Here is a 22,711-nt window from a genome sequence, read left to right on the forward strand (position 1 = left end):
AAGGCTGGGCCCCCTTAGCTCAGGGTTACAGATATATACAAACATTGGGGTAACAGTCACCCCGCTATAGTTCCAGGGGTACCCAGGGCACAAATAAGCACTCACCCCAAATCCCCCCCTAACTGGCCTTCAGGCTGGGCCCCCTTAGCCCATAACAAGGTTACAGATATATAGAAACATTGGGGTAACAGTCACCCCGCTATAGTTCCAGGGGTACCCAGGGCACAAATAAGCACTCACCCCAAATCCCCCCCTAACTGGCCTTCAGGCTGGGCCCCCTTAGCCCATAACAAGGTTACAGATATATAGAAACATTGGGGTAACAGTCACCCCGCTATAGTTCCAGGGGTACCCAGGGCACAAATAAGCACTCACCCCAAATCCCCCCCTAACTGGCCTTCAGGCTGGGCCCCCTTAGCCCATAACAAGGTTACAGATATATAGAAACATTGGGGTAACAGTCACCCCGCTATAGTTCCAGGGGTACCCAGGGCACAAATAAGCACTCACCCCAAATCCCCCCCTAACTGGCCTTCAGGCTGGGCCCCCTTAGCCCATAACAAGGTTACAGGTATATAGAAACATTGGGGTAACAGTCACCCCGCTATAGTTCCAGGGGTACCCAGGGCACAAATAAGCACTCACCCCAAATCCCCCCCTAACTGGCCTTCAGGCTGGGCCCCCTTAGCCCATAACAAGGTTACAGATATATAGAAACATTGGGGTAACAGTCACCCCGCTATAGTTCCAGGGGTACCCAGGGCACAAATAAGCACTCACCCCAAATCCCCCCCTAACTGGCCTTCAGGCTGGGCCCCCTTAGCCCATAACAAGGTTACAGATATATAGAAACATTGGGGTAACAGTCACCCCGCTATAGTTCCAGGGGTACCCAGGGCACAAATAAGCACCCCAAATCCCCCCTAACTGGCCTTCAGGCTGGGCCCCCTTAGCCCATAACAAGGTTACAGATATATAGAAACATTGGGGTAACAGTCACCCCGCTATAGTTCCAGGGGTACCCAGGGCACAAATAAGCACTCACCCCAAATCCCCCCCTAACTGGCCTTCAGGCTGGGCCCCCTTAGCCCATAACAAGGTTACAGATATATAGAAACATTGGGGTAACAGTCACCCCGCTATAGTTCCAGGGGTACCCAGGGCACAAATAAGCACTCACCCCAAATCCCCCCTAACTGGCCTTCAGGCTGGGCCCCCTTAGCCCATAACAAGGTTACAGATATATAGAAACATTGGGGTAACAGTCACCCCGCTATAGTTCCAGGGGTACCCATGTTAGTAAATAAGTACTAACCCAGACAAAGGTATAATAAAACCACCAGTTTCTTCTCCCCATTTCCAGTGAATTGAAGGCAAATATATTAAAGGTTGAGTATTTCTCAGTTTCAGTTACAAATTGCATTTTCTTGCAAGTCAGAATATTTCCAGTATAAGTCAAGTGAATGTTTTACCTTTTCTCCTTGTTCCGTGTTACATATCTGCCCTATTAACAAAAGCATATTTCGACTTTCCCTGATTGTTCCCTCAACGCAATGTTCAGCAGTTTGGTACATTATAAGCTATGGGCAATATTGGAGAATCAGTTGCCCAGGGCTAGAGTTGCGCTTGATTCATTCCTTACCGGCAGTTCTTACAATCAGCCCCTTTCTGTATTTCTCTATATCCCATGATTTACTCAGACGTCAGTACCAGAGGTGTTAGAGTCCATTATTAAGACGAAGGATTTATATTTTTTCTTTTGAAATAATGTTAATCTACTGTCTAAAATGTAGATCATTTTCCTGTTTCCAAAAGGTCAGTTTTAAAACAGATTTTCCATAGGAACAAGGAGCTGGTTGTGCCCATTAATAAACATCTAATGAGCAGAACCAGGAATGGGGCAAATTGCCAAATGGGTTTGTATTGCCCCAGACACAGTGGAACTGCACTGCTGTACATGACCCGTGAGTTTGCTACGACCCTCAGCCACATCCCCACATTCATTAGCCAAGTTGGCTCGTCTTCCAAGAGGTAACATTGACCCAGATGTGTGAGTGGCTGCTCCTGGATGAATGAATACATCTCAATATGAACTGACTGGTTTTCCACTAACACCTTTTTCCCTTATACATTTATTACTGATGGAATGGCAGCAATAACCCTGTTAGTAGAATAAATGTCTTGGGAGCCTTTGCCTCTTTGCCTTCGCTGCTTGGTGCAACTGCCAAAACTTGTTGCTTTTTCCTTCACAATATTCCCCAGATCTGTCCTTTTAAGTCCCAAGCAACTACTTAAATCCCATCCTTTCCCTACTGGACTATTGCAACCTGTTTCTGACTGACCTCTCAGACTCCCATCTCTCCCCATTGGTCCTGATCCCACCCAGGAAAGGACCTGCTCCTCCATTGTTACAATCTTTATTGTTAACCCCCACCTCACTACATCTCATCCCATCTGCCTCCATATGTTCCTGGGGTCTCCTCCATTCTTTGCACCTTATATATATATATATACAGTCCATAAAGTTTCAGCATAACAACAAAGCCAATGACCTGGCTGCTACCTGATTACACCAAGGTATACAAAATTCAAAAACAAACAGGTGCACAAGACTGATAAAGGTCTTAGATGGAGACCGAAACGTTGGCCTCTTACTTTTAAATGGAATAAATGCATTTTGATTTTTAACTTTAAATGTTCCTGGTGTGCAACTGCTTGTTTTTAAACTCTATATATATATATATATATATACCTCACCTTGGGGGGTGCGGGCCCTGCACTCCCCAGTCCGACCCTGTATATATATATAAATCATTTTAATGGCATTAAGAATATTTCAGTAAGACTACAGGCAATAGTGAAACACATTTTGTTCAGAAGCAACTGAATTGTAGGAAAATGATTAAAACAAATGTCAGATATTTAATTAATTGCAGTACAAAGGGATGGGATTTTACTAACTGTCACTTCTGCCGGTCCCACGACCCCCTTTGCGCTGATATTAGCAGATACTATTGGTGCTTTACAATAGGGCGGCCCTGTTTCACCGCTACATTTTAAAGCTCATTGAAATAGGATTTAACCACAGCCCCAGTGTTACTGTAGAACCTGAAATGTATCTTCTCTGATCAGGAGTTAATTCCGCACTTCCCATACACATACAATGGGCCACTGGGATACTTTGTACATAATGAATATTATTTCCATGCCCTACATGTTGGCCAATTACCCACCCCAGACTTCATTTATCATCATCAAATTCACTCCTGGAGCTGTCAGTGAGCCCCATGCCGCGTCCCTCCCCACTGTCTCACCCAGCGCTCTCTGCCTTCATAGAACCCTCTCACTCCTAATCACCCCTCTCTTTTACTTCCACCCATCATGGGGGTATCTGTAACTCGCCCTATTTATAAAAAAAGAAAATAATTACAATTCAACAAGTTACTGCTGTTCATAAGCACCAACAGATAAAACAGTCAGAATAAAAACTGCCCCAAAGACTCCATTATAAGCAAATAACTCTAATTTTTTTAAAATGATTCCCTTTTCTCTGTAATAATAAAACAGTACCTGTACTTGATCCCAACTAAGATATAATTACCCCTTATTGGGGGCAGAACAGCCCTATTGGGTTTATTTCATGGTTAAATGATTCCCTTTTCTCTGTAATAATAAAACAGTACCTGTACTTGATCCCAACTAAGATATAATTACCCCTTATTGGGGCAGAACAGCCCTATTGGGTTTATTTAATGGTTAAATGATTCCCTTTTCTCTGTAATAATAAAACAGTACCTGTACTTGATCCCAACTAAGATATAATTACCCCTTATTGGGGCAGAACAGCCCTATTGGGTTTATTTAATGGTTAAATGATTCCCTTTTCTCTGTAATAATAAAACAGTACCTGTACTTGATCCCAACTAAGATATAATTACCCCTTATTGGGGGCAGAACAGCCCCCTATTGGGTTTATTTAATGGTTAAATGATTCCCTTTTCTCTGTAATAATAAAACAGTACCTGTACTTGATCCCAACTAAGATATAATTACCCCTTATTGGGGCAGAACAGCCCTATTGGGTTTATTTCATGGTTAAATGATTCCCTTTTCTCTGTAATAATAAAACAGTACCTGTACTTGATCCCAACTAAGATATAATTACCCCTTATTGGGGCAGAACAGCCCTATTGGGTTTATTTAATGGTTAAATGATTCCCTTTTCTCTGTAATAATAAAACAGTACCTGTACTTGATCCCAACTAAGATATAATTAATCCTTACCAGCCCAAGGGAACCCCAGCCCTTTAGCAGGGAAGCTCTGTGCCCCCAAAGATGCCCCAGTAGCCCACCCCCCCCATTTACTACACATACTCTGGGCTGCTGTCAGCTACTGAGCTTATGGAGCCACTCACTATATACTGTATTTATATAATATAAATATCACAATATAAGGCTTATTAATAATTATTACAGATAATTACTACATGGCAGATCAGAAACCAGTTCAGTCAGCATCAGAATTTGATAATCAGCCCTGTAGTATCAGCTTATATTACAGGCCAACCTCATTTTCTGCTATATAATTTACTACAACCCCTAAGCTCAGCTCCTCAACAGCCGCCCAGAGCCCACTGAGCATGTGCAGTGCCACTGACACTTTCCAAGCTAGTGACCCCCTGTGACAAGTTTGAAGTCTGGGACCATTGCTGCTATTGAGTTTCTCCAAGCCCTTGTTTGACACTTCATTCATTCATTTTAGGAGTCAGTGTTGCAATACAGGACACTATAAAATGGTATGAAGCCAAGGAAATATTTTAATTACACTCATCTGTCTCTGGGCCCAAATTAAAGGGCCAATATTGCAAAGAATGAGGCCAAATGTGCAACATGTTCTGCCCAAGTTAAGACCCCAGCAGGGCACATATTGGGGAATGAATGCCCCGGTGGAGGCACAAAGAGAGGTGTAAAACACTGACCAGGGCTGTACAATGCCCGTGCCATTGGAACGACCCAAAGGCCCCACAGCTCAGTAGTGGCTGATACTGGTACCACCCAGTGTGCCAGGCTAATCACTCAGCATGCTGGGAAATAAAATCATTAGGGAGTACTTGGTGCCCCCAGTATATAAAAGCCCAAGAACATCTGACAATAAAGGGAAAGTGTTAGATGAATAAGTGGCCCTAGGGCCGGATAGGGCAAAGTATATCTCTAGTTAACTAGGTATCTCTGTGTCTCAGGGCAGTTAGTACTGACAGTTAGAGAGCCTCTTATACTCAGAGAATAATATAATTATAATCATTTCATGTCTCACATCTCAGCTAAAGGCGTCCGGCACCGACACCATGGGCAGGGGGAGCAGGCAATGGGGCCCCAGAGGGTATAGATAGGGCCACTGAGGGAAACAGCCCATACCTGCAATAATCACTTTATTATTGCATAATACCCCAAGCATTTTAACACCCCCCAAAAAAGAAGATGGGGGTCATCATCAGGGGCAAATCCATTTTCCCATCTCCTCTTTTAGGGGGTTGAAACGCGTTGGGTATTATGCAATTGTTCAGTTACCTTTGGGCGGCTCTGCTTCTCTATAGCCAACAACTCATTCCCTGTCCTTAGGCTGGATATTAGCACAGCCCCCCCCCCCCCCCAGCATGTCAGAACCTGCTGACCCGGTGGGATTCTGCTTAATGACGGGACATTGTAGCTTTTTACTTTCAGAGAAATGAGTGTTGAGAGTCTAGGGGCGAGTGTGAGTGCCCATATACACTCCCCAATGCTTTTCCACCCAACTGGCCCAGTGTATTGGCACGTGGGGAGCTTCCCAGTAATCTCTCTGAGCGACTGGATTCACTGGATCCTCTTTGCTTCTGCCTCTCGGAATAATGAGAATGGGTCACAGAGCTCATGGCTTCCTACATACCTTTTACTGCTGATGCTTTGTTTTTGTACCCCTGGAACTATAGCAGGGTGACTGTTACCCCAATGTTTCTATATATCTGTAACCTTGTTATGGGCTAAGGGGGCCCAGCCTGAAGGCCAGTTAGGGGGGGATTTGGGGTGAGTGCTTATTTGTGCCCTGGGTACCCCTGGAACTATAGCAGGGTGACTGTTACCCCAATGTTTCTATATATCTGTAACCTTGTTATGGGCTAAGGGGGCCCAGCCTGAAGGCCAGTTAGGGGGGGATTTGGGGTGAGTGCTTATTTGTGCCCTGGGTACCCCTGGAACTATAGCGGGGTGACTGTTACCCCAATGTTTCTATATATCTGTAACCTTGTTATGGGCTAAGGGGGCCCAGCCTGAAGGCCAGTTAGGGGGGGATTTGGGGTGAGTGCTTATTTGTGCCCTGGGTACCCCTGGAACTATAGCAGGGTGACTGTTACCCCAATGTTTCTATATATCTGTAACCTTGTTATGGGCTAAGGGGGCCCAGCCTGAAGGCCAGTTAGGGGGGGATTTGGGGTGAGTGCTTATTTGTGCCCTGGGTACCCCTGGAACTATAGCGGGGTGACTGTTACCCCAATGTTTCTATATATCTGTAACCTTGTTATGGGCTAAGGGGGCCCAGCCTGAAGGCCAGTTAGGGGGGGATTTGGGGTGAGTGCTTATTTGTGCCCTGGGTACCCTGGAACTATAGCGGGGTGACTGTTACCCCAATGTTTCTATATATCTGTAACCTTGTTATGGGCTAAGGGGGCCCAGCCTGAAGGCCAGTTAGGGGGGATTAGGGGTGAGTGCTTATTTGTGCCCTGGGTACCCCTGGAACTATAGCGGGGTGACTGTTACCCCAATGTTTCTATATATCTGTAACCTTGTTATGGGCTAAGGGGGCCCAGCCTGAAGGCCAGTTAGGGGGGGATTTGGGGTGAGTGCTTATTTGTGCCCTGGGTACCCCTGGAACTATAGCGGGGTGACTGTTACCCCAATGTTTCTATATATCTGTAACCTTGTTATGGGCTAAGGGGGCCCAGCCTGAAGGCCAGTTAGGGGGGGATTTGGGGTGAGTGCTTATTTGTGCCCTGGGTACCCCTGGAACTATAGCGGGGTGACTGTTACCCCAATGTTTCTATATATCTGTAACCTTGTTATGGGCTAAGGGGGCCCAGCCTGAAGGCCAGTTAGGGGGGGATTTGGGGTGAGTGCTTATTTGTGCCCTGGGTACCCCTGGAACTATAGCGGGGTGACTGTTACCCCAATGTTTCTATATATCTGTAACCTTGTTATGGGCTAAGGGGGCCCAGCCTGAAGGCCAGTTAGGGGGGGAATTTGGGGTGCTTATTTGTGCCCTGGGTACCCCTGGAACTATAGCGGGGTGTTACCCCAATGTTTCTATATATCTGTAACCTTGTTATGGGCTAAGGGGGCCCAGCCTGAAGGCCAGTTAGGGGGGGATTTGGGGTGAGTGCTTATTTGTGCCCTGGGTACCCCTGGAACTATAGCAGGGTGACTGTTACCCCAATGTTTCTATATATCTGTAACCTTGTTATGGGCTAAGGGGGCCCAGCCTGAAGGCCAGTTAGGGGGGATTTGGGGTGAGTGCTTATTTGTGCCCTGGGTACCCCTGGAACTATAGTGGGGTGACTGTTACCCCAATGTTTCTATATATCTGTAACCTTGTTATGGGCTAAGGGGGCCCAGCCTGAGGGCCAGTTGGGGGGGGGATTTGGGGTAAGTGCGTATCTGTTCCCTGGGTACCAGGGCATAAAGGTGTTATTGAAGTATGTCAGTCAGTAGAAAGGCCAGTGAATATGGTTCATCACACAATTATTGGTGCTTCAGTGAGTTCAAGTCACTATATAATTACCCTTGTATTCCATTCCCTTAAGATGCTAACATACTGATGTAGATTTAATAACTGGCTATTCTGTTCTGCTTGAGATCATTTTTCCTCTGATTAATTCTATTACAGATTTCTCTATCTAGCGGTTCAATAAATAGAAATGAATGTGCCGTATAAAAGATGCCTGATCAGTGTGTGTAGAACGATTCCTCTAATGTAACCTGCATTACTGTCCATTAAAGGGTGCAGGTTAGCAAGGGTTAATGTGAGTGGCAGTCTCATTGGCCAGTTCCGTGTCTCATGGAAATGTTCATAATCTGCTTTTCTCTGCTTTAGGCACTGGGTTTCCCATAGATCAATATGGTAAGTGGTGGCGGAAGGAGAGGGGAGATTTGTCTTCTTCTGACGAACATTGGGATATGGGTCGGAACTGTAGGATAAAGCCCTAAAAGTAACCAATGGGGGATGTTCTGTACATGAAATAGTTACAGGCACTAATTGTAGGAAAGTGACCCCCACTGTAGGGCCCCAAGGGTATCGGCAGATACACAGTAATGCACAGATTTTATCCTTATCCAAATGAAATTTCCCAACCTGTCCGACAAAATGGCCGCCGTGGTACGAAAATTACCGGGATGATAATTCAGAGCCCAACATGGTCCCAAAATTGTATAAAACTGCATTTCGTATGACTATATTGGTATGGGCAGCTTTACAGTGATGACTTCTCTCGATGGCACCGGTCTGACCCAAGCCAAATGGCTCAAATGATAGGGCTGCTTTTGGATATTGGGGTGGTCCAACAAGGGTAGAAATCCCATTGGCTGGGTCCTACTGCTCCCCAAACAAGTAATCGGCACTGTTACCATTGCCCTATTTAATGAACTATATACACAAACATTTGTATAACTTTCTGGAGTTGACCAGCTTGGTTTAACCCACATTCTGGAGTTGAGCGGCTGCTAAAAACACCCCTGTGCCAGTGCTTGGTTTAACCCACATTCTGGAGTTGAGCGGCTGCTAAAAACACCCCTGTGCCAGTGCTTGGTTTAACCCACATTCTGGAGTTGAGCGGCTGCTAAAAACACCCCTGTGCCAGTGCTTGGTTTAACCCACATTCTGGAGTTGAGCGGCTGCTAAAAACACCCCTGTGCCAGTGCTTGGTTTAACCCACATTCTGGAGTTGAGCGGCCGCTAGAAACACCCCTGTGCTAGTGCTTGGTTTAACCCACATTCTGGAGTTGACCGGCTGCTAGAAACACCCCTGTGCTAGTGCTTGGTTTAACCCACATTCTGGAGTTGAGCGGCTGCTAGAAACACCCCTGTGCCAGTGCTTGGTTTAACCCGCATTCTGGAGTTGACCGGCTGCTAGAAACACCCCTGTGCCAGTGCTTGGTTTAACCCGCATTCTGGAGCTGACCGGCTGCTAGAAACACCCCTGTGCCAGTGCTTGGTTTAACCCACATTCTGGAGCTGACCGGCTGCTAGAAACCTCCCTGTGCCAGTGCTTGGTTTAACCCACATTCTGGAGTTGAACGGCCGCTAAAAACACCCCTGTGCCAGTGCTTGGTTTAACCCGCATTCTGGAGTTGAGCGGCCGCTAGAAACACCCCTGTGCCGGCGCTTGGCTTAACCCACATTCTGGAGTTGACCGGCTGCTAGAAACACCCCTGTGCCAGTGCTTGGTTTAACCCGCATTCTGGAGTTGACCGGCCGCTAGAAACACCCCTGTGCTAGTGCTTGGTTTAACCCGCATTCTGGAGTTGAGCGGCCGCTAGAAACACCCCTGTGCCGGCGCTTGGTTTAACCCACATTCTGGAGTTGACGGGGTGCTAGAAACACCCCTGTGCCAGTGCTTGGTTTAACCCACATTCTGGAGTTGACCGGCTGCTAGAAACACCCCTGTGCCAGTGCTTGGTTTAACCCACATTCTGGAGTTGACCGGCTGCTAGAAACACCCCTGTGCCAGTGCTTGGTTTAACCCACATTCTGGAGTTTACCGGCCGCTAGAAACACCCCTGTGCTAGTGCTTGGTTTAACCCACATTCTGGAGTTGACCGGCCGCTAGAAACACCCCTGTGCTAGTGCTTGGTTTAACCCACATTCTGGAGTTGAACGGCTGCTAGAAACACCCCTGTGCCAGTGCTTGGTTTAACCCACATTCTGGAGTTGACCGGCCGCTAGAAACACCCCTGTGCTAGTGCTTGGTTTAACCCACATTCTGGAGTTGAGCGGCCGCTAGAAACACCCCTGTGCTAGTGCTTGGTTTAACCCACATTCTGGAGTTGACCGGCCGCTAGAAACACCCCTGTGCTAGTGCTTGGTTTAACCCACATTCTGGAGTTGACCGGCCGCTAGAAACACCCCTGTGCCAGTGCTTGGTTTAACCCACATTCTGGAGTTGAACGGCCGCTAGAAACACCCCTGTGCTAGTGCTTGGTTTAACCCACATTCTGGAGTTGAGCGGCCGCTAGAAACACCCCTGTACCAGTGCTTGGTTTAACCCACATTCTGGAGTTGAACGGCCGCTAGAAACACCCCTGTGCTAGTGCTTGGTTTAACCCACATTCTGGAGTTGACCGGCCGCTAGAAACACCCCTGTGCTAGTGCTTGGTTTAACCCACATTCTGGAGTTGAGCGGCCGCTAGAAACACCCCTGTGCTAGTGCTTGGTTTAACCCACATTCTGGAGTTGACCGGCCGCTAGAAACACCCCTGTGCCGGCGCTTGGTTTAACCCACATTCTGGAGTTGACCGGCCGCTAGAAACACCCCTGCGCCGATGGATAATAATTGGGCCGTTATATATAGGACTCGTTCCACCGCACAAAGGATTCGGCCAAATCTGGAAATAGTAGATTTGGTGCATCCCCAATATGTGGTGTGAGAAATCCCTGCCCCGTAGGGCTTACAATCTAAGTGCCCTTAGCTGGTGGGGGAGTTTGGAATTGCCCCTAAATGGGTCTAATTGAGCCGGAATCCCACAGAATAAGTTATGGGCTCAATTTGTTTTCCCGCCGATCTATAAATTGCTGAGGGTCCGGCCGGGACGCGGCAGAGAATGTTATTTGGTTAAACAAAGTGTCAGCTCCAATTGCCTCCTGTCTCTGCAGATTTCCTCTCATAGAGACATGCAGGGAAATACTGATGGGAATGAGATTATCTCCTTAGTGTCCCTAAACACTCCTGTGGGGTTTCCCGTGTTACAGAAGGAGCCGGCGGGGTCTCAGGGGGGGGGAATGTCGTGGAACTGAGGCTCGTGGGGCAGAGGGGTGATTGTCTGGCTAATTATGGCTTCAACCTAAACCTTCCGCTTTACACTATTGTTACAGTTCAACTCCCCTTCATGCATTATGGGTTATGGGTCAGAATTTAGACTTTATTATACAGATAAGGGAAAGTGTTAGTCATGGATTATAAATGATAACGGCCCCATTTGTACAGCCACGTGCAGTGTGTAAAGTGCAAAAAAGGCAACAATCAGCCATTATATGCACTTACTGAACCCCTCAGTGACTGCTAATATCCTTATCATTTACAGTAGGGGGTACATTATCCCTTATAATACATGAGTGATACTCAGAGTTCCCTGTATAACTCAGCCTGCAGCCTTGTGCCTTTATATGGGGGGCACAGAACCCCTCAGTGACTGCTAATATCCTTATCATTTACAGTAGGGGGTACATTATCCCTTATAATACATGAGTGATACTCAGAGTTCCCTGTATAACTCAGCCTGCAGCCTTGTGCCTTTATATGGGGGGCACAGAACCCCTCAGTGACTGCTAATATCCTTATCATTTACAGTAGGGGGTACAGTATCCCTTATAATACATGAGTGATACTCAGAGTTCCCTGTATAACTCAGCCTGCAGCCTTGTGCCTTTATATGGGGGGCACAGAACCCCTCAGTGACTGCTAATATCCTTATCATTTACAGTAGGGGGTACATTATCCCTTATAATACATGAGTGATACTCAGAGTTCCCTGTATAACTCAGCCTGCAGCCTTGTGCCTTTATATGGGGGGCACAGAACCCCTCAGTGACTGCTAATATCCTTATCATTTACAGTAGGGGGTACATTATCCCTTATAATACAGGAGTGATACTCAGAGTTCCCTGTATAACCTCCCCACTAGTGTTTAATTCAGGGAGTGGGGGAAACTGAACTGGGGGTGAGTGTAATATAAAGGCAGTAGAAGTGAGAGACCCCAGCACCAGTAGCAGACAGTTATGGGACATTAGGGGTTTATGCTGACAGCTCATTATATATTGATTTGTTTCAGAATCAGGAAACATGCCACGTGCTGTATCTGTAACTGTGTAACCAACCCACAAAGAGCGCTTAGAAAAAAGGCCAATTATTTACATCTGGCCCTGCGCCCGCGGGTATCTGGTCCTGCGCCTGTCGGTATCTGGCCCTGCGCCTGTGGGTATCTGGTCCTGCGCCCGCGGGTATCTGGCCCTGCGCCCACGGGTACCTGGCCCTGCGCCCGCGGGTATCTGGCCCTGCGCCCGCGGGTATCTGGTCCTGCGCCCGTGGGTATCTGGTCCTGCGCCCGTGGGTATCTGGCCCTGCGCCTGTGGGTATCTGGCCCTGCGCCTGTGGGTATCTGGCCCTGCGCTCTCGGGTTTCTGGCCCTGCACACGCGGGTATCTGGCCCTGCGCCTGTGGGTATCTGGCCCTGCGCCTGTGGGTATCTGGCCCTGCGCTCGCGGGTTTCTGGCCCTGCACACGCGGGTATCTGGCCCTGCGCCTGTGGGTATCTGGCCCTGCGCCTGTGGGTATCTGGCCCTGCGCTCGCGGGTATCTGGCCGTGAGCACGCGGGTATCTGGCCCTGCGCCCACGGGTATCTGGCCCTGCGCCCGCGGGAATCTGGCCCTGCGCCCGCGGGTATCTGGCCCTGCGCCCGCGGGTATCTGGCCCTGTGCCCGCGGGTATCTGGCCCTGCGCAGGGGGCTGATTGGGCAAAGATAACAAAGATCATTTTTGATGTTCGAAAATGTCATGAAAATTCTTTTATCAGTCGTAGGAAAATATTGTGGTTGTGATCTGAAAGTCATGAAATTTTCGGATCCGAATGTTGGTAATGGCACAAAAACCTTTCTGGCTTTGGAACATTCAATGTATTTTTTTGGAAGCCTTCCATAGGGCTCAGTGGCACTCGAACCCGGCCCAAGGAAAGTTACAATACCAACGTTTGAATGAATTTCAAAATGGTCGTAGTGTTTGATAAAAATACAACTTTTTGTGGAAATTAATGAAAACCATGAAAAAGTTGTGGAATTTTAACAAAATTAAAAGTTCTATAAACTAGAAAAAATACGATTTTTTCTCAAAAAAAAAATTGTGGTTTGATGAATGGGCCCCGGTGTGTTTGACTGACGTCCCGTGTATATTTAGGCGCAGGCTGATATGGATCCGCAGCGAAAATCTGCATTTCACCATCGGTGAATTTTTTCACAAAACTGTGGCAAAAATTTGCATCCAAAAAAATGTCACTGAGACAAAAAAGCTGCCGCAAAAAAATAAAAAACCCATTGACTTTCCATTTGGAGAGAGAAAAAAACACTCAAAAGTCGCCAATTGACTTCAATGCTTCTCAAATTATTTGCCGTTTCACTAATTTTTTAGAAATTTTGCAAATTCATCGGTGAATTGAAACAGGACAGATCCACTCATCACTGTGCATGGCATTTAGGGCTCATTTACTAACCATCACATTTTCATTTGAAACTCTTTTCCAAGATTTACTATGTGTCCAAATTGCTAAAAATCCCAATCCGACAATTCGCCGGATTAAACTCGCCAAGTTTGTGTAGAAAACAATGGCAGAGGCCCCTCCCCTTTCCTTCAAATTCCTTCTTTGGTCTCGAAAGTTTAGAAATTTCGCTGTTTTTTTCCTGAAAATCCAGACTTTTTCAAATTGTCACATTTAGTGGTGAGCGAATCTGTCCCGCAAAAAACCTGCAATATGCATTTGTTGGGCAACAAATTTTTCTGTTTGAATTTTCACGCAAGTTTAGCGGAACAATTCGCCAGTAGCGAAATGCGGAAATTGGCTGCGAATCCATGCCTGGCAAACCAATTCGCTCATCACTAGTCACATTGACAATTTTGGATTTATAACTGGATTTTCGTCGTGACAATTAGAAAAAGTCAACTTTTTTACAACTTTTCTCTCAGTGACTTTAAAAAAAAAAATTCACGGCCAAAATAAATCACAGTTGTGTAAAACAGTCTCGTCAAAAAAGCCGCAGTCGCGCAACTAAATCGCAGCCTTGTCAAATTGTTGTGATCTTGTCAAAAAAGTCACGGACATGTAAAAAAAGTGACGGCCTAGTCAAATTAATCATGTCAAAAAAGTTGCAGTCTCATCAAAAAAGTCACAGTTGCGTCAAAAAAGTCACGCGGTATCTGTGGTTTGCACATTTTTTTTGGCAAAACGAGACAGATGCGCTCATCGCTAATAACTTCTATTCTCTGCTGACTTTTCCGCATTTGCAGAATTTGAGCCCCACCCCCAAGCCCCGCCCACACACAGTACAACGTTAGGCGCCAGTTTGTTCCATCCGGCCCAAGCAGCAGCAGCTGGACCCCGTATGGGGCCAAACCAACAGCCCCACTGATATTTCCCAACCTGTGTAACCTTTCCAGCTGCTGCTGAACTACATTTCCCATCATGACTAGCAGCGGCCATAAGGGAAAAGCCAGGGCAATATCTCATTGTGTGACTTTGTCTCCTAGGAGCCTTCCTCATCCCGTATGTGGTCTTCTTCATCTTCTGCGGCATTCCTGTCTTCTTCCTAGAGACCGCCCTGGGGCAGTTCACGAGCGAAGGGGGCATTACCTGTTGGAGGAAGGTCTGCCCACTCTTTGAAGGTAGAGTATGAGCCTCGTTCTGATGGGTTTGATATCCCATAAGCTCCGCCCAAGATATTTGTACCCCTTGTCATTTGTATAAATTGCGGAATGGAACAGCTTAAAGGGGATGTTTTTTAGTAGGATGCAGAGAGGGATATTCTGAGGCAATTTGCAATTGGTCTTCATTTTTTATTATTTGTACTTTTTAGTTATATCATTTTCAGTTCAGTAGCTCTGCAGTTTGGAGTTTCAGCAGTTATATGGTTGCTGGGGTCCAAGTTACCTTAGCAACCAGGGAGCGGTTTGGATGAGAGACTGATATATGAATAGGGGAGGGGCTGAATAGAAAGATAAGGAATAAAAAGTACCAATAACAATAAAACTGGAGCCTCACAGAGCAATAGGGTTTGGCTGCCAGGGTCAGTGACCCCCATTTGAAAGCTGCAAAGAGTCCCAAGAAACTATAAAAGATAAAAAATGAAGACTAATTGAAACTACAGGAAGGGACCTTTGTCATTGGCTTCTACATCAACTGGGCAAGTGTAACCTGGCGGATTGTCGAATTTGGCTTTTTAGCCATTTAGACGCATAGTAAATCTCAGAAAAGTTGCACTAATTAAAAATTCGATTTGAGTTAAAAAAAAAAAAAATGATGGTCAGTAAATGAGACTTTTTTTCTAAAAAAGTCGCAGAGAAAAACCACTGTGACTTTTCCGATACTTACTATGCGTCTAAATGGCTAACAATCTAAATCCGACAACTCGCCAGATTAAACTCGCCAAGTTCGCTGGGTTTTGTCTGAAAACTCGACTATTTCAAATTGTTGCAATGACAATTCAATAAAAGTTGGCATTTTTGCAGCGACAATTTGAAAAAGTAGTTTTTTTCGACTTTTCTTGCAGCGACTTTTCCTTGCAACTTTTTTTTAGTAAATATTAGACAATCAGAGAAAAGGGAAATCACAGAGTTGTAGTGAATGTGGCCCTCAGTGTATGTGTGTATGTAAGCCCACTCACAGGCACAGGAGGTGCCCCCGGGGGTGTCCCTGGGGGTTACTCCTCCCACTAGCAGATTTCTGAGAATCACTTTGGTAAATCCACCGACCCGGGTCATTTATACAGAAAGTTATAATTGTTATTCAGCCAGAAAAATGTGGAGATGTGAATAAAGCCGCAAAGCAGGTTCATACACACTGGGGCTGGGGGGCTGGGGGGGCTGGGGGGGCTGGGGGGGCTCGGGGATAAATAAACACATAGAACTAAGTTGATTGTGCGAAAGTTCCGAATTTGATATTATTTTTATGCGAAATGTTCAACCTTTTTTTAAAAATTTTACAGAATTTTTGACAATTGAACCTTAATTTAAATGGGACTTAACCCCTGCTTAACTCCTGCTTAACCCCTGCTTAACCCCTGCTTAACTCCTGCTTAACTCCTGCTTAAACCCCTGCTTAACTCCTGCTTAAACCCCTGCTTAACTCCTGCTTAACTCCTGCTTAAACCCCTGCTTAACTCCTGCTTAAACCCCTGCTTAACTCCTGCTTAACTCCTGCTTAACCCCTGCTTAACTCCTGCTTAACTCCTGCTTAAACCCCTGCTTAACTCCTGCTTAACTCCTGCTTAAACCCCTGCTTAACTCCTGCTTAACTCCTGCTTAAACCCCTGCTTAACTCCTGCTTAACTCCTGCTTAAACCCCTGCTTAACTCCTGCTTAACCCCTGCTTAACTCCTGCTTAACCCCTGCTTAACTCCTGCTTAAACCCCTGCTTAACCTCCTGCTTAACTCCTGCTTAAACCCCTGCTTAACTCCTGCTTAACTCCTGCTTAAACCCCTGCTTAACTCCTGCTTAACTCCTGCTTAAACCCTGCTTAACTCCTGCTTAACTCCTGCTTAAAACCCCTGCTTAACTCCTGCTTAACTCCTGCTTAACCCTGCTTAACTCCTGCTTAACTCCTGCTTAAACCCTGCTTAACTCCTGCTTAACCCCTGCTTAACTCCTGCTTAACCCCTGCTTAACTCCTGCTTAAACCCCTGCTTAACTCCTGCTTAACCCCTGCTTAACCCCTGCTTAAACTCTGCTTAACTCCTGCTTAAACCCCTGCTTAACTCCTGCTTAAACCCCTGCTTAACTCCTGCTTAACCCTGCTTAACTCCTGCTTAAACTCCTGCTTAACTCCTGCGTAACCCCTGCTTAACCCCTGCTTAACTCCTGCTTAACTCCTGCTTAACCACTGCTTAACTCCTGCTTAACTCCTGCTTAACTCCTACTTAACTTCTTTTTAACCCCTGCTTAACTCCTGCTTAACCCCTGCTTAACTCCTGCTTAACCCCTGCTTAACTCCTGCTTAACTCCTGCTTAACTCCTGCTTAACTCCTGCTTAACCCCTGCTTAACTCCTGCTTAACTCCTGCTTAACCCCTGCTTAACTCCTGCTTAACTCCTGCTTAACCCCTGCTTAAACTCCTGCTTAACTCCTGCTTAAACCCCTGCTTAAACTCCTGCTTAAACCCCTGCTTAAACTCCTGCTTAACCCCTGCTTAACTCCTGCTTAAACCCTGCTTAACTCCTGCTTAACCCTGCTTAAACCCTGCTTAACTCCTGCTAACTCCTGCTTAAACCCCTGCTTAACTCCTGCTTAAACCCCTGCTTAACTCCTGCTTAACCCCCTGCTTAACTCCTGCTTAACTCCTGCTTAACTCCTTGCGTAACCCCTGCTTAACCCCTGCTTAACTCTGCTTAACTCCTGCTTAACCACTGCTTAACTCTGCTTAACTCCTGCTTAACTCCTGCTTAACTTCTTTTAACCCCTGCTTAACTCCTGCTTAACCCCTGCTTAACTCCTGCTTAACCCTGCTTAACTCCTGCTTAACTCCTGCTTAACTCCTGCTTTAACTCCTTGCTTAACCCCTGCTTAACTCCTGCTTAACTCCCTGCTTAACCCGCTGCTTACCCTACCCTGCTTATCCCTGCTTAACCCCTGCTTAACTCCTGCCTTACTCCTGCTTACCCCTGCTTAACTCCTGCTTAATTCCTGCTTAACTCCTGCTTAACCCCTGCTTAACTCCTGCTTAACTCCTGCTTAACCCCTGCTTAACCCCTGCTTAACTCCTGCTTAACTCCTGCTTAACTCCTGCTTAACCCCTGCTTAAATCCTGCTTAACCCCTGCTTAACTCCTGCTTATGTCCCATTTAAATTCAGGTTCAATAATATATGCTTATAAATATAATTGGACACCCTGTCTTTGGCATATCTATTTGGTATGTCCATCATCCAATAGTTATATTTGTGAGAATATGTTGTCATTTCTCTGAAAAAAATCAGGAAATTTAAACAGACGTTCATTTCCATGAATACTGTAATGATTGGAATAACTCCCTCTTGATAGTGGGTGAAATAGAAAACAATGATGGGATTAACTTCCCCTTGAAACTGTATGAAATAGAAAACAATGATGGGATTAACTTCCCCTTAAAACTGTATGAAATAGAAAACAATGATGGGATTAACTTCCCCTTGAAACTGTATGAAATAGAAAACAATGATGGGATTAACTTCCCCTTGAAACTGTATGAAATAGAAAACAATGATGGGATTAACTTCCCCTTGAAACTGTATGAAATAGAAAACAATGATGGGATTAACTTCCCCTTGAAAGAGTGTGGCATAGAAAGCAATGAAAATGGGCCCCTTGCCCATTTACTAAGGGCAAATTTTTTTGCAGACACTGATTCCCTGGAGATTCCGCATTTCGCCATTGGCAGGAAAAAGTTGGGGTCACGTCAAAAAAAGTTGTGCGGTTGCATTTTGCGAATTTTCCACATTTCAACACATTTTTCAGCAGTTTTGTGAATTATTCTGCAAAGGGAAATGGGACAGATTTGCTTATTCCTCATTCAGTACCCTCCCCTGGGGCAGAAAGAGTAGGGACTAAATGGCCTAATCACAGTGCCCTCCCCCTTCATTCAGCCAATCATAGGGGCATATTTATTGTAGCGTCACCGGTGATGTTGCCCATAGCAACCAACCAGATCTTTCTTTTTGTTTTCTAACTGGTAGGTGACTGTTAAAATTGAATTGCTTATTGGTTGCTATGGGTGACATCACCGGTGATGCTGGTTTACCCGCTATAATAAATATGCCCCATAGGGTTCTTAGCTATGAGAGAGCCAGCCAATCAATGCCATTAGGAGGACACTGGGGGGTAATTACATGATACCCCGGGCTAGTGCTGCTGTTACACATTAGCAGGTTATTGAGTTATTAGTATATATAATTACTATTAGTAGCAGTGCCGCCCCTCTGTATTCCCTGCCCCGGGGGCACTGAGGTACCAGTGTAACTAATAAGCTCAACGGGTCTCTTGGGGCAACTGAGACTCACAGCTTAAAGGGCAACTTCACCTTCATTAGCAAAACACATAAAACAGCCCAAACCCCCAGAAATGTGTTCAAACTGTATATAACCTGCCAAATTTAGTCAAATGGGCGTGGCATCTAGGGGGTGTGGTCACAAAATTACACACAGCATTTTTTTTGTCCCTCTTTGCATTTTTGCCAACGTTGGGGGGTAAAATTCATATCATATTTATAATAAGAGAAACAGCCGGTGTGACTAGTTGTACTGTATGGGGGGGGGGGGGGGGAGGCAATGATACAGAGGGCATGTGGGTACCAGACTGGATGGGAACGATATTGCACGGTTCAGCCCTATAGAACCTTGGGGGGGTGCTTTCCTATTATATCATTGTTTTCTATTTCACACACTTTCAAGGGGAAGTTAATCACATCATTGTTTACAAAGAATGAGCGCCGATGCTCCTAAAATGGCCGCTGGAGCACTTCCTGTTTGGGGAAAACAAAGGGGATTCCTGTAAATGAACGTCTGTTTAAATTTCCCAATTTGTTTCTCACAAAAATAGGTTGAACACTTCACATAACACAAAGTTCCAAAGTGCAGGGCTATTGCTGAAGGAGATATTTTCACACATTTTCTTTGAAAAATCACTTTATTCCGCCGGTAAATCTGTTTCCCCCCTAGAAAACCCAGAATGCTTTGCTCAGTTTGTGACATGTTCCTGTTTCTGCTCAGGTATTGGCTACGCTACCCAGGTGATCGAGGCCCATTTAAATGTCTATTACATCATTATATTGGCGTGGGCAATCTTCTACCTGTTCAACTGCTTCTCTGCGGAGCTGCCCTGGGCAACCTGCGGGCACAAATGGAACACAGGTACGGCACTTCCATCCATTTTCCCACAAATCCCTTCTGTAATTAAAGGGGAAGTTCACCTTTGAGTTAACTTTTAGTAAGATGTAGACAGTAATATTCTGTTGTTCTTCATTTTTTATTATTTCTAGTTTTTTAGTTATCTTATTTTCAGTTCAGCAGCTCTCCAGTTTATAGTTTCAGCAGCTGTCTGGTTGCTAGGGCCCAAGTTACCTTAGCAACCAGGGAGTGGTTTAAATGAGAGACTGGTATAGGAATAGGGGAGGGGCTGAATAGAAAGATAAGCTATAACAGGTAACAATAACAATAAAACTGGAGCCTCACAGAGCAATAAGGTTTGGCTGCCGGGGTCAGTGACCCCTATCAAAAGAAACACAGAATTTCTTGTCTCCTTTTGTGTCACATGTTCTTCTGCTTCAGACTTCCTCTCTCAGAAACATCCTTCAGGGCACGGGCATGAGTCTGCTCAGTTTGCTCCTCTCTCCCCCTTCCCTCTCTGCTGTAATCTGAGCTACCAGCAGCCAGAGCTGCAACAGGAAGCTACTGAGACCAAGCTAAAATGGCACCTGCTATGTTAAACAAACAGAGGGAGCTGCTAGGGCTGTTACGCAGGCAGGGAAAGCTTTCTGCAGAATACATATAGGGTTCTAGGGGGCAGTAATGTGGTGAATCTATTGGCAGTAACATGCCTTTCCTTCTCCGTTAAAACAAAAAAGGAAAAACATAAATCATCTACAATTTGCCATAGCACCCGAACAGTTAAATGGTTTGTGGGCATGATCTAGCGACTAGGGGCAGAGTCTAATGTCATTGGGGCGTAGCCTCCCAGCACCAATAGCAGAGTTACAGTTTCCCATCCATTATATCTCACTTGGTTCAACAGAGCAAAGAAAATCTTTGAAACAAAGGGAATTTAACATTTCTTATCTTTTTCCCCCAGACAAATGTGTGGAATTTCAAAAGCTCAACATGAGCAACGCGAGTCAGATATCATTTGTCAACGCCACCTCTCCGGTCATGGAATTCTGGGAGTGAGTATGGGAAAACGAATCCTATAGTACATTATATGGTCACATGACTTTACTCAAACTGGGGGGCTCAGTATCAGCTGTGTGTGCCCCGGGCAGGAGAAAAGGGGCAAATTGATCAAAATGTGAAAACTCACCCACTTTCTATTCATTCCTATGGGATTTAGAAGCACTTTTATCAATAGGTAAAAAATCCCATAGGAATAAATAGAAAATGAGTCTTTGTGTGGTGGGATTTACTCTCACATTTTGTTAAATCTGCCCCAGAATGTGCTAAGAATTGTTAGATGCCTTGGGAAAAACAAGGGTGAAATATTCATACAAAGTGTTTGTGAGTCCACAGAATGGTGGAGAATGCGGCGCTAAATGCACTACTCCAGGCAGATATAGGGATAAAGCCACAGTTTCACTTAGAGCTGTAGTTCAGCTTTATATTAACTTGCAGTACCATGTAAACACTGAGATTGGGAGACAATTTGCATTTGGTTTTCATTTTTTTATTTTTGGTGGGTTTTCAGTTATTTAGTCTTTTGTTCAGCAGCTCTCCAGTTTGGAATATTAGCAGCTATCTGGTTGCTAGGATCCTTAGCAACCAGGCAGTGGTTTAAGTAAGAGGCTGGTATATGAATAGGGGAGGGGCTGAATAGAAAGATAAGTAATAATAAGTAACAATAAAACTGGAGCCTCACAGAGCAATAGGGTTTGGCTGCCGGGGTCAGTGACCCCCATTTGAAAGCTGCAAAGAGGCAGACGTAGAAAGCAGATGATTTGAAAACTATAAAAAATAAATAATAAAGACCAACTGCAAAGTTGCTAGGAATAGGGCATTCTACAACGTTCTAAAGGTTTGATTTACTAAGGTGCGTTAAAACGAGCGCTATTTATAGCATGCGTTAAAAATGTTATCGCGTGTAATTTTTTCGCGTTTTAACGCACGATTCACTAAAAGTATTTTTTGCGATAATTTAGACGCGATGCTGTTTGCGTTATTTAAGTCACAAAGACTATTTTCGTGCCGTATTCAATTTGCGCGTACGCACTACTAGTCGTGCTCGCCATATTAGCCATACACACCATTACGCTTGTAAAACTACTATTTTTTTGAAAATGCCCATTTCCCAGCAAACTGGCGGCTGCGTCACTCTGGGGCCGACACATAACCCTGCAAAGTCCTTATTGTGTTGCCAAAAGCTCATTAACTGTACTATAATTACCGCCTGCCTGAAGTAGGGGTTAATTTTCGCCAGGGCCGGAGCTAGGGGTAGGCAGAAGAGGCAGCTGCCTAGGGCGCAACAATTGGGGGGCCTCTCCTGCCTACCCCTAGTACACCGCATCGCGCCCCCGGCGCTCGAACTAAGCATGGGGGGGGGTGCGATGTAGCGGTGCAGGGGCGAGGTAGCTGACCGGGTTGCCTAGGGCGCCCGGTCGACTCAGCCCCCCCCTGATTTTTGCACAGACTAATGCGATATTTAGCGCGTCTAAGTGTTTGTGAATCATGCGTTAGTGTTATTTCTGCGCACTAATTAACGCACGTGATACGCGACTTAACGCATGCGATAATACTATAGCAAATTGTGTGTTTTTTCACGTCTATATGTGTTATCGCACTTTAGTGAATCAACCCTTAAATGTCAAGCTAAAGGTGAACTGCCCCTTTAAATTATTCTTCTTTACACCTTCAAGATGTGCAAAATAATAAATCCTATTCATTTTTGGATGAAAATACTAAATTAATAAACACAATTATGATACAATTATACAGTGATATTTCTATATTCTCACTGCGTTCCCTGTTACCCAGGCATCG

At 45.5% G+C, this 22,711-nt stretch overlaps 1 protein-coding gene across 3 annotated transcripts in view; it reads left to right on the forward strand.

Annotated features, from left to right (window-relative positions):
* LOC100497766 (sodium- and chloride-dependent GABA transporter 3) overlaps positions 1-22,711 on the forward strand; it is a 119,942-nt gene that overhangs the window by 28,427 nt on the left and 68,804 nt on the right. For all 3 annotated transcript variants that reach the window (XM_031901299.1, XM_031901297.1, XM_031901298.1), the window contains exons 3-5: positions 14,533-14,667; positions 19,739-19,879; positions 20,817-20,907. In XM_031901299.1, the coding sequence (XP_031757159.1) occupies positions 14,533-14,667; positions 19,739-19,879; positions 20,817-20,907 (367 nt within the window). The remainder of the gene's footprint in view (positions 1-14,532; positions 14,668-19,738; positions 19,880-20,816; positions 20,908-22,711) is intronic.

The sequence above is a fragment of the Xenopus tropicalis genome, chromosome 4 (assembly GCF_000004195.4).
Source record: "Xenopus tropicalis strain Nigerian chromosome 4, UCB_Xtro_10.0, whole genome shotgun sequence".
In the NCBI taxonomy this organism is placed as follows: Eukaryota; Metazoa; Chordata; class Amphibia; order Anura; family Pipidae; genus Xenopus; species Xenopus tropicalis.